This window comes from Phalaenopsis equestris, unplaced genomic scaffold (assembly GCF_001263595.1).
Source record: "Phalaenopsis equestris unplaced genomic scaffold, ASM126359v1 Scaffold000021, whole genome shotgun sequence".
NCBI classification, from domain to species: Eukaryota; Viridiplantae; Streptophyta; class Magnoliopsida; order Asparagales; family Orchidaceae; genus Phalaenopsis; species Phalaenopsis equestris.
The window spans coordinates 907,271-923,962 of record NW_018164463.1 but is presented as its reverse complement, the minus strand read 5'-3'; the positions used below and the strand labels follow the sequence as shown (position 1 = coordinate 923,962).

At 34.9% G+C, this 16,692-nt stretch overlaps 1 protein-coding gene across 1 annotated transcript; it reads left to right on the top strand.

The window, feature by feature from the left end:
* Positions 1-3,383: 3,383 nt before the first annotated feature.
* LOC110018393 lies at positions 3,384-15,773 on the top strand. Its single transcript, XM_020715693.1, has 2 exons — positions 3,384-3,709; positions 15,584-15,773. The coding sequence occupies exons 1-2, from the start codon at positions 3,542-3,544 to the stop codon at positions 15,671-15,673; spliced, it is 258 nt and encodes an 85-aa protein (XP_020571352.1). The 5' UTR covers positions 3,384-3,541; the 3' UTR covers positions 15,674-15,773.
* The last annotated feature ends 919 nt before the right edge of the window (positions 15,774-16,692 follow it).

Sequence of the window (16,692 nt, the reverse complement as noted above, 5' to 3'; positions counted from 1 at the left end):
CCAAAGTACAAAATCAAATTTATTTTGTTTTGTGTTTAAGAGATATTCGATGATGATGTAACATAGTAGTCAATTACATCATTGGAAAAACCTAGCTAGACTCACGATAAAAGGTTTTTTGTTTGATTTAAAAGACGTTGTGTTTGATTGAAAATGGTACTTAAAATGGGATGATTCTATGAGATCTGGTTCTAATAGGATAATTCATATCGCTTAAAATGGTAAAGCAACAAGCAATACTCATTTCCCTAGTACAACCACATCTCAAACTAATGATAGTTAAAGCCTTGTCACAAAAGTGTTGATTCATGTAACCTAGACCTATAGAAGAGTCTAATCAAGTGCCCCCTTCGTGGCCAAAATCATCAAGCGTAGCTGCGTTGCGGCATGGCGTCGCATCCCCGCTGAGGTGTCACTTGCCAACTCAACTTTGCAAAAATGCTCATCCAATTGGGAGTCATCTGGCTCTTGCATGGCCAGGTGTCGTGACTACGTTGTCATGGCACTTGCCATCTGACGCTCCTCAGAGTCCGTGTGAGTTACTTGAAAGTGATCAAACTTGCATCGAGGTATTCCAGAGAACCTCAAGAGCTCCCAAAATGGGAAGAACGTGCAAGTCATAAATAACAAAGAGCGCGTCAAAAGAATATACAAGAAGTGTACACATACCCTCCTTAAGGTATCCTTTCCCCTCCTTATGGTGAGGGAACAGAAATGATCATAATCCATGAAATACGATCCCAATTCAATGGAGGAAATCATACATATATAGTTTCCTTGAATTGAGGGTAGGGAATCATCATGAAATGCACATCCCCTCGTAGGGGGGGCGTTGGTGAATCACACGTACAATTTTATACATAGTACAACTACAGTTAATACAAAAAAAAAAATTAATAAAGAATATCAACTCAAATGTAGTAATGTTACCGCATTTTAAAAGTGACACACACATTTCCATGCAACTGTTTAAAGCACCAAAGTGCTCTGTATGTAAAAAAAACAAGTTTAGGTGTGAGATATGTAAATATTGCTACGTACGCAAAATTTTCGAGAATGTACACAACGAATATGCACAGAATAGGCAAAAGAAAACAAAATTTCTTTCCGGCGGTTAGTTCATTTTCATATGCAAAATAAAATTCCTTAAATTTGGCTAGTCTAATAATTTATTTATTCCTTAAATTTAATTTAATTGTTTGATAATGAAGATATTTGTTAGAATAGCCATGAAAATGAAAATGAAACTACTTATGATAAAGTTAGTATCATTTTGATAAAAATATTTCAACACATTCTTATCGATTTATTTTCCCTTTTATCAACTTGAGAGAACACGTCCTAAGAGTATGTTGCCAGAGGTTTCATGCAAATGGGCCGGTTTTGCCGAACATGGCCCGTTGCAAGATTAGTAATGGTCTGACTATGATACTTTATTTATTTAGTGGACTCTGTGGATTACATTCATTAATAAAACATTCTGATAACAAAAGCCTTGATGAGTAGTATTTAGAGCCAAAACGAGCCGAACACGAACGAACACATCTTTGTTCGTGTTCGGCTCGTTAACTTATTGAACAAAATTAACGAGCCGAACACGAGCTTCTTAATTAGGCGAACTGTTCGCGAACAACGAGCAGTTTTGACAACCCTACTCACCTAAATCAAGGAGGGAGAGGCTCACCAAAGGAAAACTCTTAGTGCTCAAGGAGGTAAGAGGTCGGCTTGGATTCCAAAAATCCAGCCCTAGGGGAAGGAGATTACAATAATATGGAGGGAAGCTCGCACACTCCAAGCACTCTCGGGTCACTCTAAGGAGCGCTATTTACGTACGTCATACGCACGCACGCAGAACTGCATGCGACTGCCACTAATAACCTTCCAATAACTCAGTTATTGGGGGTTATTGAAAGGTTATTGGTGGTATTAACCTCAATAACATTTCAATAACTTCTCAATAATCTATCAATACCTTCTGTGATTCGCGCTCATATTTTTTGTTGTCATTCGAAGGTTTTGTGAGGTTATTAGGGGTATTAACCCTAATAACACCGATATAACCCTCTAATACCTCACAAATAAACGGATTATGCACGCAGTTCTTTGTGCATATGAAGCACGTAAATATTTTCCAACTCTAAGGGAGTTGAAAGGAGAAGAGAAAATTTTCAACCCTTAAGCAGCCTCAAGTTATCCCTTTTAAAGGAAAAAAAAAGTTGGTTTGATACCGTATTGCTAGGCCACAACACTAAGGGCATGGAATGTACCACATTAGTTGACCAACTACTATTCCCATCGTATCTCGACATGTACCAAAATTTATTGTTTGGCATGACACATAAGCACTAATTAATGGTGCCTCAGCGCTGCTAACATGGTGAATGTCATGTTAGCCGACATGCATGACAGGGATCGTGCCACGAGCTGCTGACACATGTCAGTCGGGCCTAGGGGACGATACATATTACCTAGGTAATACTAACGACATGTTTTCTGAAGCAATCATTTTATTTGTGTGTTTTCAGTAATAATAACACAACAATAATATCACAATAATACTTCAAATTTACTCAAATAACACTAAATAAAACTGTTGCCGCTGATAACATGCCGTTAAGTCGAAGCATCGGGCTGATTCAAGTTGGATAGACTAGTAGTAATTTATTATTATTAATAATATGATATATAATACAATTAATTCTATTTAATTTTTTTAAAATATGATAATTTTATTATTAATAATAATTTGTTATATATTATTTTATATAGGATTTAAATTTTAAAATATTATAGTTTTTTATTTAAAAAATTTTAATTAATTATACTCAAATAACATATCAATAATATTGATCTGTTATTGATGTGTTATTGTGGAGTTATTGATGTGTTATTGCAACGTTATTGATGTGCTATTCGAGTATTATTGCGATATTATTCACGTGTTACTTGAAGTAATCCACTATTATTGTGGTGTTGTTGATATGTTATTCGACTGTTATTACGACTTTATTCGAGTGTTTCTTGAGGTAACCCACTTTGTATTGGTGTGTTTTCGGCGCTGGTGTTATTACGATTTTATTGTGATTTTATCGTCACCAAAAACATCAAAATAAAACAGCTTCCGAAAAAAAAATATTTATTCTTTGAAATATCGGGCTTTTTCGGGCCAGGTAAAACGAAAACATTGGGTGGTTTGTACGTAATATATTTATTTTTATAAGTAATCTGCTAATAGTAATATATTATGGTTTATAGAATTTTATTTTTTTAAATATGATGATTTTATAATTTAAATTATTTTATTTAATCGTAATTTACATATTTAATCTTATAAATATGTATTGTAATTATTATGCCTTTTTCGAAGCATTTCAAGCAAGTTCGACGTATTCAGGGCGGGTCATGCCTTTAGAAAAAAATATTTTTTTTATTTGGATGCAATAATTGTCCCAATTATTTTTTATTTATCCTTCCTGGTCGTCCACCAGCTCTTCTTCATCTCATCTTAATCCGGCGGCAGGGATCGGCGAAACCTCCGGCGATGTGTCCCCTCCGCTTCATTCTCATGTTCCTCTCGGCCACGCTTGCTGGATTCTTCGCCTGGAAGTCAATCCACTCACCCTCTCCTTGCGCTGTCTTGGAAGTTCCTGATGGGGAAGCGCATTCTGAAGGCAGATCGAAGGAGCATGGCGGCTTTCAATTTCGAAGGGTGAGTTTTTTCCTTATGGAGGATTTTTTATTCGTAGGTATTTCAGGATTTTTGTGGAGTTTTGTGGAGTATAAAATTTAGCGCTGGATCGAGTTTTCTATTCACCAGCCCGTTTTCATTTTGTGCTTAGGGGTTGTTTGGTTGCCTGGTCATACAAATATGTTTCAGAAATTGATGATTATGTTTCCAAATTTTTATTTTTTAAAGACCATGAGGTGTTTATAAAGATTAAGAGTGCGTTTGGGGCAGCTTGTGCGTTTCACAATGTTTCAGGATAAGGAACTTCTTATCCTGAAACGTGGCCCGCAGGTCGACCGTGGGGTTCGACCGTGGGGTGCGACCCGCGGTCTGCGTTTAGTGTAAAAATAGAACCGTGTTTTCGGATAAAAGGGCAAAACTCGCGATTCAAATGGTACCGCTGCGTTTTCAAAAATGCCCCCACACTTATAAGCTACCCCAAACAGCCCTAAACTTGCTAAATAAGTCTAATTTCAACCAACCAATGATGTCATCTAACAAAATTCATCATTTTTGAAGATTTTTCTTAACATCGTTTTCAGACATCAGGCAATCAAAGGAGCATGTATCTGAATCTATAATTCGGATTTCCAATATTTGACAATAATCTTTTTCCAAACTATTTGTGAAAATACGAGGGATTATTTTATTCAATGTTATCTAGATGTTAGTATTATTTTATGTAAAAGTGAGATCGGCCTTGATGCAATAAAAAACTGCATGGCATGCTAAGCTGTGGCATGAGCTAGCGAATTATAGTTATGCCAACTCTATACATTTTTTAAGGTTTTGCTGTTTGAGTTTTAAAGGCTTTAAAGAGATCAGTTATAATGATTTTATGGTAGGCTTTGCTTCAGCTAGCATCATGTTAAAGACAATTTTATTGGTCAAATGATGACTATTTTAAGTGGTTCTATTTTTTATGGTAAAAATATGATATCAAGTGAAACCATTTGATTTTAGTTTTGAATTGAATTTTTTACATGTTTTATTAATAACCTTATCAATATTGAAAAGAAGATTGGAAGGTCTTCTTTGCGCTATCAACTTTATTTTTGTTGATTTACTACATTAAGTTAGAAAAGAGATGATCATCATTTTTCTAAGGATTCGTTCTGGCGGATAAGTCACACTTTTATGTCTAGTAAGCGTAATAAGAAGCTATCATCTGATGACCATCATATCTGATAATTTTATTTGATTGTCCTTTCGACATTTTAGTCTACTAAGTGTAATAAGAAGTTATCATCTTGCTTCTTAAAGGGGCAGGACAACTTATTTATGTGACTTGAGAGTGTTTAAAGTTCCATTAGAGATTGAGGCTGCCCCAACAATAATGTTTTAGGCATCGCACTTGTTTGTCATTGATGAAGATGTTCCAACAACGGGTGTTAAAATCCTTGCACTCAAAATAGTTGTTGAAAAGGTTTATTTTACTTCTAAAAAGATAGGAATGGTGGTATTTTTTATGTCATGTTAAAGGTTTGAGTGGTATGCATATAAATATGAATGTTTAGTTGTTAGATATGTAAATACATGATATGTTATGTAAATGCCCCTTATATTTTTTGTGTAGACATTCTAGCCTTATAAAAAGTATTCCTTCTATTTTTCAATAATAGATGATGTTGATCATACCCTCACATGTTTATAATTGAATGATAATATCTTTAAACTAACCAAGTTGGTCCGCCCAAACTTGCATAGACTCAAGTAGAAGGCTACACAATCCACCAATGGTGATTTATTGGCAACTACTATATCTGATTGACAATATGAATATATCATCTTGTCAATCTCAAAGCCATGAGTGCATTGGTGCTCACAAATGAAAGTTTTGATAATCATATTGGACATAATATTTTTGAGAGAGTTTGTTCTTTATAAATTTGGGATGTTAGAAGATGATGATAATGTCTCATCATTTTACAAAGAAATTTACGATAATGATTGGTTAATAGAGTGAATGGAGTCTACCAATGCATCGCTCTTCGTGAGACTAACCCAACGCTGTTTTAATGGCCCCCTAACCATCCATCACAGAAGAGAAACAACTTACATCTCTTCCATTATCTCTTCATGTATGGCCTATGGCCACAGGAGATAGAGGGCAGCTGGGCGATTCGGGTCAGGCTGAGTCACATTCAAATCAAATAGAATTGTGGGCACCTTATTTTTTAATCTACATAGCCTTGATATATATGTTTTATGATGCCAAATTAAATCTTATATGCAACATCTACATGGTTTAGAGTGCACTGTCTATAATTTGATTAACTTAGAGTAAAAAATAGTAGTTATTGAGTTCCTCTTAGGGTCTGTTTGGGACAGCTGCGGCTTATCCAGCTTATTCAGATAAACAGCTTATCCTGATAAATTGTTTGACTGTTTGGTTTGTGAGTTTGGAAAACAACTGATTTGCAGTTGTTTCTTGATAAATGACAATTTTGTCCCTCCTCTGGATAAGTTGTTTAGCTGTTTGGTTTGTGCGTTTGAAAAATATTTGATTTGCAGTTTTTTTTTTTTTTGATAAATGGTCATTCTGGCACTGCACAGTATTGTTGTTTGTAACAATACTGTAACGCCTCAACATCAAATATTGTTCCATATCAAGAAGCTAATCAGAGACGATGTCTAAACAAGAAATATATATTTGAACTCATCAATAATGACAACAAAAATAAGAAAGAAATATTAAGATCATGAAAATCTCTATTTGATCAAGCACAAATTTTATCTCATGTACACATCTCAAGCCCACCTAAAAGTAGCAAAATATAGCCTAATTTGACACTTCAGGCATGTTTATGAGAAGCCCGCTGTAGGGGTGGCAATCAACACTACCTTTCGCAATATTCTAAAAATTCACTCGAGTTGACCATGAACAAGCAACCTACTAATGGCTTCCATTATGCTAGCATGCATTTGTTCATGCACATGCACAAATCATCTGAGAAGATCAAAACTTCTCAAAATTGCCCCTCCCCCCACACTTCATTGTTCATGAGTACTTGGTCTTCAAACACTCCTATTGAGTACAACAGATGTAAAGATTGCAGGCAGTGCCACCTATTTTGTCACATCTTTAACAAGAGGCAATTAATATTCTCACAATTATTCATGCAAATCCACTTGTTGTTCATGCAAATCCACTTGTTGAAAGTTTCATTCATAATCAACGATATCCTTATGATGCACCAATGATATGTTATATTCTGGACCATCAACCAAAGATTTCACTGCCATTAAGTGCAACTACTAAGAACCTAAGCCACCATAGATTTGGGTAGTCTAACCTAGAGGCAAGGCCCATTTACAACTTCTTTCATAAATGACGGCTGTAGTATATGTCACCCATTTTGAAACAAATTGAAATTAAAACCATATTTGACAAAAAAATAAGCTTAACAAATTAAACATCCGTTGATAGCAATGTGATGACAATAACCAAATGCCAGCATCAAGTTTCAGTAGCTATGTGCAGCCAATCATATGAAATTCGTTTGACTGTAAGTACTAAACAACTCCATGAGAGAAACGAAAGCAAGAATCCTAACTTCTTGTAATTTACAGGAAGGTGCGGGAATTGGCCCTAGACTCAAGCTAGTGTCCAGTTCTCTGGTACTGTCAAGAAACCCACGTAAGAGAGAGATGGGAAAGGAGCGACAATGGCAGACCGAAAGCTAAGGTTAAACAAAACCTTTACAACGGGTGGAGTATTGAGATGCAGTTCCTCCACCTCGAAATCGAGAGGGCTACTCATCACGTTAAGAAAATCGCCGGGGAGCCCCGACACCTACCAGTACTACTACGCTGCGAGCAATTCTCTTCCGCATTCCGAGCTCGATCGCGATTCCTTATGGCAGGGCAGCCGAGTAATTCGGTAGGACGCGGGGATGACCCCGCGGGCGATACTATTCACAAATTCGGAACAGCGGTTTTAAAAACGCGCCTAAAACAAACAGAAGGTCTGGGTTATCAAAAACGCGCCTGTTATTTTAAGCTGCCCTAAACGGAAGTTGCTTTGAAATGCATATTGATTTGAAATAAATGTTTGATTAAAGATAAGTTTGGGGCAGTTTGTGCATTTCAGGATAAGCAGTTTATCCTGAAACGCGGTGTAGAAACCCAAACACAGTTTCGGATAATCTAGTGAAACGAGTGAACCAAACAGTATGACGGTGTTTTAAAAACGCCGCCTGCACATATAAGCTGTCTCAAACGGACCCTAAATAGGAACTTTTGCGGTCCCAATGATAGTGTCACCTATCCATTTGGTTCAATGCTATTCATTTAAACAATTTAATACCAATTAGAGCTCATTTGTTTGCTTCAAGGCAGAGACAAATTTAATTGCAGTTATTTTCATATTTTATAACTTTATTTTCACATGCAAAACTATTAAAAATCAAGTTATCATTTTCCTAAACGTTTCATATGTGGAATAAACCAAATGACTCTTTATTAAGATTGATGATGCTTATGATTTTGTTTCTGGTCATTTGTTTTAGCCATTAAATAAATTTTAAAAAATAAAATTTGAGTTGTTAATGAAATTGCTTTATCAATTTGATTAGATGAAATGTTTGATATTTACAAATATCAGGGGTGTAGATGAACCTAACTCGATGGAGTTGTGCTATTTTAGAGCTCAAGTTTGTTACCATCTAAAAAACATGGGTTTATTTGTTGGGATGGGAAACAAAGGGCTTCGATTGATTGACGATCAAAACCACTCTACAGAAAAAAGGATCACACAAATTTGAGAAATATGGAACAAAATATCAAACAGAAACGCACAAAAAGGTAATTCCGAAAAACACACCAAGATTCAACGTGAAAAAACCAGAGAATGGGAAAAAATCACGAAGCCAAATCGCACAAAAAAAATTACTATAAAAGAGTAAAAGATAGAAATTAAACCACTTGAATTCACTCTCTACTCCACTAGAACTTACAACAATTTGCTCCAGGACATCTCTTGGTCACAATAGATCTCATATGAAATCCACCTTCTTGACTATCTTTTGCACAAGCACACCGTGGAAGAAGAAATTACATCTCGCGCAAGAGAGTAAAATTCACTACTCTAAATCGAGGGATTAAATCTTGTTAATGGAGATAACTGCACTTAGCGTAACCATATCACTCCACAACATAATTATTCTGCAAGCTCGACCACACACCTGGAACGTGAAACAAACTTGTGTACCTATGTCTCCCTGGAATGTCCTTGCTGGCATAACTATGTTGGTATGGCATAGGTACGCCGCATCTTGCTGCTTGTCGCTCCTAAGTGCTCCTTTAGGTTCCACTTCTCAACAATCTCCTCCGTAGAGACTGATAACACTCAACACCTGTCTTTGAAATATTTATCTTTATTTGTACTATCTTCATAATCATTTACCATTGTGTGACTCTCCTCTGATATCTACCTTTCCTGACTCTTAACTAAAGCCAAGCATAGCTCCAGTATCTTGATAGTCACCACTTTATCAACATATCTATAGAATTTTGATTTGTGTGTATCTTTTCCAAGAATAACTGTACATCTTCTAGGTGAGCATATAAAGGGATACCTCAGCTGAATATGTTTTTTATCCTTACATGAAAAATGACATTTTTAACAAGATGAATAACACTCGTACTATAACTATGAAGTTCTTTAATCTCCTATTTCTTGCATAATTTTGTCATAAAATCCCGTAATCAAATCGTCTCTTTGCTAGTCTCAGTGATAGCAATGTATTGGGCTTTTGTAATTAAAAGTGCAATAACTTTCTACAGCCTGAAAACCCAACTCACAGTTGTGGTCTCCCAAGTGAAAAAGATATATTTTGTTGTATTTCTTCTACCAACCAAATCTCCTGCTAGATCTGAATCTACAAATTCATGTAGATTGATCCCTATACTTCCAAATCAAAGTGTCATGTTGATCGTTCCCATCAAATACCTGAACATCCACTTCACCGCCTCCCGATGGCGTTTGTCTGGATTGCCCATGTACTTGTTGACCACTTTTCTGCATATGCAATATTGATCAAATATCCAACTGCTGAAGCATATGAAGTTCTCTCCATATGTGTTTGCTCTACTTCATAGTTAGGTGATAGTTGCTTAGATAGTTTAAAATGATTATCAAAGGGTGTGCAAATTGATTTTGCCTCATTCAGGTTGAACCTCAGTAGGCTTTTCTCAATATATTATGTCTGAGACAAATTGACTGTTCCTACACTCCTATCTCTGTTGATTCTTATCTCGGAGATCTTCTTAGTTGAATCTAAATCTATCATCCCAAATTCTTTTGATAATTTCTTCTTCAAGTCCCTAATCATCTCTATATAGCATGTCGTCCAAATACAAAAGGAGCAAGATATAACAATCATTAAATTTTATTAAAGTTTTTTTATGAAGCAACAATGTTCTGTCTGGTTGTCGAACTTGAACTTATCAAATTTTTTGTACCATTGTCTCAGTGTTTGCTTCAAGCCATTGAGGTTTTTCATCAGTCTGCAAACTAAATCTTCTTTAACTAGAACCTCGTAATCATGTGGTTGCACTATGTATAGTTTCCCTTCTTAATCTTCATGTTAAAAGGTTGTTTATATCCATCTGCTCGAGATATAAATCTTTCTTTGCTACCAAGTTCAACACATGGGCTTTCCATCTTTGATATAAAATACTAATATTTGTTGTAGCTGATTTAAAGGTTAAACCCGTCAATTTTTTTTGGTTCCAGGCCGGTTCAAACCAGTTCAATCTGATTCAATGCATAGGCGGTTATTAAGCCAACCCAAACCACACCACTAGCCGATTCACGATCAAACCGTTGAACCGGTCGGTTTGGTCTGCTTTTCTAAACCATGCCTGCGGCGCAAAAGGCTTGCATCAACCTTAATTTTAACCACATCAATGAATTTTGAAATATTATTGATTTGGTAAATAGTATCTTCAATGTTGTCTGCAACCATCACTATTGCCTCATGGTTACATTTTACAAATCACTTGTGATAGTATTCACGTACCATAATTTATCAGTTGATTTACTGAGATTAGATTTCTCTTCAGATTTGGAACATGTCTTACTTCATTGAGCTTTTGGACTATGTCATTAGACAACTTTATATCAACATCACCCTTTTTTACGATACTGCATACATTGTTATCTCACAAATAAACCTTCTCTAGATCACTCTGACTGTTATTTTTAAAAAAAATTTTGCTAGGGCATGCATGAAAAGAGGCATCTGGATCTACTGTCCAAAATTCAATAGTTATTAGGGATAAAATCAGGGAGCACCTTGTATTTCTCCTATGAAGATATTTGTAGAGAGATTTTTTTCTTGTTCTCCACCACCAATCTTTCTTGGAGCTTTACAATTGTTCTTGAAATGAACTTTCTTCCATAATTTTAGCATTTTCCTCTACCATTTTCTCTGTTTGACCTGGACTTTCCTTTTCTGAACTTGAATGTGTCTCTATTTGTATTATTGTCCAGATTTCTTCTCCCGTTTTCAATGTTCAACTCAAAAATCTAAAGATTCATCATTCATTGTTTTTCTGTGAATTTCTTCTTTAAACAATAACTCATGATGTTACCGAAGTTCAACGTCATATTACCTGAAAGTTACAGTTGTAACCAGTCTCCATCATACCCTTTGGCAATGAAGACAAAATTAACAATTTCTCGACCTTATCATAAAATTTGATACCCACATAACACAATTGACTAGTCACAATAATGAAATTGTTTGTGTTTATCCATTGAACTGCATTTGGCCATCTTCATATTGAATAATTTTTTTATTAGAAAAATTTTATTTGACCCAAGATGTTTTATATATATCTTTTTCAGTGCCGCCTTGAAATCCACCAATGCTTTTTTCATTCACTTTGTTGAATGCAACAGATGAGGAAGGTGAAAGACGAATCAAATATTATATCGTTCTATCCAGCACTTCACATTCTTTTAGAGTCATTATGTTAAACTTCTTGATGATTCCTTGTAGTGACAAATACAATTTTTTTTGTACAGCATTTTCCAAAACGCAAAGTTTGATTCATTGAACTTCTCGACCTTGTACCTCACTTTATCGACACTCACTCGAATTAAAAGTCTTTAGAAAAGAAACCCCTGCTCTGATATCACTTTTTGGGATGGTAAATTGAGAGCTTAGATCGATTAACAATTAAAACCACACCGTGGAAGAAAATGATCACACTAATTTGAGAAATCAAGAACAAAATATCAAACAGAAACTCACACTAAAGTAATTCCAGAAATCACACTAAGATTTAACATGAAAAATTTTCAGAATGGGAAAAAATTACAAAGTTACATTCATCAAAAACTTCATTATGAAAGAGGAGAAAATTACACCACTTAAATTTACTCTCTGCTCCACTAGAGCTTATAACAATTTCGCTCCAAGTCCTCTTTTGATCTCACAACAAAAATCACATGAAATCCTTCCTCTCGATAATTTGTCGCTCGTTGTATAAGCACAACGTCCAAAAAGAATTTACATGGCACGCAAGAGAGTAAAATTCACTGGTCCTAATTGAGGAATTAAATCCTGTTATAGTAGATAACTACACTTAACATAACCACGCTGCTACACGACAAAAAATTATTACGTCCGGACTCCAGACGTAGAGATAATTCTGGAGTCCAATGAATCACCTCCCCGTGGAGCTGACAAAAAAAAAACTCATTTTCTTGTGATCCGGCCCGATAACTGATCCCGACTATTTATATGTAATAGTATAATAATGTATGCAATTATATTCTCCACTTATCTTTCCTACTTTGCAACGACACCAAAAACTTGATCTTGAGAAAATAAGAATTCTACTTTTTAACTTATATATATATTGAGATATTACGCAATAATATATATCATTATCAAGTAATATAAGACTTTTTGATAAAGCCATGAATATTGAACCCGCAGAGATTTTTCACAATATGCACTATTAAGTAATAAACTTCTATTTCAAAAAGACAATTACTTAAACTGAATATATTATCTCAGTAATTAAAGTTCAATTTTTTTTTGTTTTTTTTTTATATTTTGACAAAATGATAACTTCTAAAGATAACTCAAGTTTTTGTAAGATAAGAAGTACTGAATATGGAATATATTTTTCCTTATCATGAATCAGTAACAAGTATAAAAATTTTATTGTGGAAGTATGCAAAATTGTGTTGTGTCAAATAGGAGCAATATTATTATTTACCCTTACTAGATATGCTATAAAGAACATTGGTTAATTTAAAGTTTGAATAGTTCTGAAGACCGGTTAGGCAGGGAAGATATCAGCTCTCACTCTAAAGTTCCCTTGACTTCCTCCACCTGGGGGCTAACATCGCGAATCAAAACCTAAAACAATAAACCAAGTTGGGGGTTTTAACCTGTCACTTTAAAGTCCTCTAACTATATACCCTTCAACGATTATTTCCCTATTTATTTGTATTCAATCATATGAATTACATTCTCATCCAAACAATCTCATGTGATTCTTTTCAATTGTTGACTGAGACAATACCATCCCGGTTCTTACATGTTCTCACAACAAATTTTAACATCTTGATGGGTCAAATCAAGAAATAAATGAAGTACATGGAGTTAAATCATCTCAACTTATTCTAAAATTAAAGATTAATACTCTCGACAACTTTCATCCAATATTTTTTTTAGTTATCATTTTAAGGAAAAAGATAAATAAAACTACTCAGAATTCATGGAGAAAAAAAAACCACACTTTAGTTTAAAAACAGAAATCATTGTCAAACTAATAAGAAGTCTCAATTAAAACCAAATGTAGTAACAAAAAGATAAAAACTTATATCAAATCCTCCACCACACTCTTGAAGTTCATTTGAATCTCTTCTCTTCTTACAACACTTTTAACTCACAAAAACTAGAAACTAAAACTAAAATAAAGATAGATGTTGGCATCTTACAGTCTCTCTCAGAAATCACAACAAAGAAGAATCTAGAAGTAGCCCTTGAGGAGACTAGAAGTAGCCCTTGAGGAGCAAAAAATTTTCTGTGCGGACTCCTGACTTAGCTCTACGTGCGGCGCAGTATTCCTGAGTTATTTTTTATTTATTTTTCATGATCCAGACGTAACCCGGAAATAACCCGCGGTCTTTATTTTTGGGTTATTTCTGGGTTATTTCGGGATTATTAAAAATAACCGAGAAATAACCTGAAAATAACTCAGAAATAACTTGCACCGCACGTAGAGGTACGTCAGGTGTCCGGACAGAAAATGTGCCCCTTGAGGAGACTAGAAGCAACCCTTGAGAAGTCACATGCCTCTCTTTTTTATAGTGTTTCAAGACGTGTCTTAATATCTCTTCAAAATGTGTCCAAATTCGATGTATTCTCCAAAGGATGTCTCATTTCACATGTCTTTTAACTATATTTTCATTTCTAGTGGTCATAACTACTCTCTTTAGCCAATAGGTGCCTCAAATGTCCCTTCAAAATTTGTCAAAATGAATTAACCCATCAAGGAACTATCATTAGCGCTTAAGCGCGGGGCCTCTGACGCTTAGGCACGACCTTCTCTGTTTCACCGAAGCTTAAGCGTCGGATCTGACACTTAGGCGTCAACATACTTTTGCACCATTTTTGCATTTTTGCTTCATATTTGATCATTTTTCACTCCTTTTGCATTTTTTCATCTTTTTAGTTGTACCTGAAAAAAAAACACAAATATTTTCATAAAAGCACAATATCTCAAAAATATGTATAAAAATGTGTATAAAAATACTATATATTTTAGGTGTATCAGTAGCACAGATGAATATTTCTCTCGTGTTATTTTGCGTTATTCAGGTGTTATTGTGGTGGTATTGATGTGTTATTGTATTATTATAACACCAGGAATATTCCCAGAACACAATAATATATGAATACTACCACAATAACACCTGAATAACGTGGAATAACACGGGAGGAATATTCCCTTGTGCTAAAACGATTTTTTTTCTGTTTCCTTCACGTGGCGTGATTTTGTTGAACTCCGGACGTATCTTGTGCTAAAATAATTTTTTTTTTTGTTTCCTTCACGTGGCGTGATTTTTTTGAACTCCGGACGTATCTTTACGTCCGGAGTCCGGACGTAATATTTGTTCACTGCACGACATAAGTATTCAACACGCTATGCTCTACACCTAGAATGTGAAACAAGTCGACGTATTTATGTCATTCGGGAATGCCCTGGCTTATTTAAAAAACCAAAAACTATTTCAAGTGAATGTTCTAACTGGCGTAGGTACGCCGCCTCTTCTCTGCTGCTTGGCCCACTTGGGTGCTCATTCAGCACGCTCGGCTCTACACCTAAAATGTGAAACAACCCGACATATCTATGCCGCTCGGGAATGTCCCGGCTTATTTCAAGGAACCAAAACTATTTCAAGGGAATGTCCCGGCTTGCATAGGTATGCCGCCTCTTCCCTGCTGCTTGGTACTCTCATTCATGCTTCACTTCTCAACATTATTTTATCTTGCTCATTAACGAGCAGAATTCGAGCTGAGCACGGACAAGCTCAGTTAATAGTGACCATCAAATGCATCAACAAACTTTCAATTTATGACTCGCATGGAAAAAGCTTTGTTATTTCTCGTAGCATAATGTCTTTATGATTCATAGAATGATTTGTAAAGCATACTAAATGGCCTTATTAATAAGATGAACAAGTTTTTAAATATGTGATTTTTGTGGTTCCTAATATATTTATAAGGGATTTCTTTCCACTGAACCATTTCAACTTTATGAGAACAAAATGAAATCATGATTACAATATTAATTGATGAATCGCTCATTCTTACTCTATTGCAGATTATTGGAGATGGCATCTGGGTATTTTGGGATATGGCAAGTGGAAGATACCTTTGGAGGATGCTCAAGAGAAGTGAAGGAGATGAATAATCATGAAGGACTACAGGCTCATTGTATCTTGCTTAATCTTTCCAGCCATTCTTCCTTCTACTGAACTGTAATTGAGTTGTGTTTATGAAGTACAGTTAACCAAAATCATGAAGGTTGAGTTGTGTTTATGAAGTACAGTTAACCAAAATCCCTCTACTGTAGTACGGTTTTTCATGGCCTGAATTTTTGTAGGAAGATTTTCATACAGACCACTCAATTCGTATATATTTACATGTCGCAGCTAAACTTCAATTTTTACGCATGTGCCATCTTATCCATGCATTGAATTTAGTGTTATAAAAAGATAACATAATGCTGGTATGAAAGCTTTCGGTATATGTAAAAAGTTAAATTTAGGTGTCATATATGTAAATTGATGGGAATTTTGTTGGAAAAGTAATCAAATATATGGGCCTACATATGCCATTAAATGTATACTATATGCTATTTAAATTTTGTTTTCAAGCGATCTAATTAAGATTAAGGAAATAGAGGTTTTGGTATAAAATAAAACATGAAACAATTGTGTAGAGACTTAATTTTATATTTCTAATTATATGATTGGTTAAAATAAAAATATGAAATAATTACTAACGTAACATTTTTATATAAATTAATTTATTATAGGATTTTGAGATGATCATATGGATGTGATATATGCAATTATTAACTGAGCCAAAGCAATGGTAATATTTCAATAAATAAAATTAAGGGCCCCTTTGGGGCAGCTTATTTGGGGCAGTGGCGTTTTGAAAATGTACCTCGTCTGTTTAGGTAAATTGCGTTTTGGCGGCTTATGCGTTTTGAAACACTGAAAACTGAGTTTTCACACCGTATCTATCTAGATGCGGTAACAACTTTCTGGCAGCGGTCTGCCTTTTCTAAGAAAATAAAAATTTCTAATAGTCATCGTACCTAACATATCAGCAGATTATTTTTAATCAATTTATCAACATATTATCCAATAAGCTGCAGCTGCCTCAAACATATCCTTAAATTCGTAGTAATATATATATAAT

Coding starts and splice junctions, on each gene's coding strand:
- LOC110018393 (XM_020715693.1), top strand. CDS start 3,542: ATGTGTCCCCTCCGCTTCATTCTCATGTTCCTCTCGGCCACGCTTGCT. Junction 3,710..15,583: donor GCGGCTTTCAATTTCGAAGG/GTGAGTTTTTTC, acceptor ACTCTATTGCAG/ATTATTGGAGATGGCATCTG.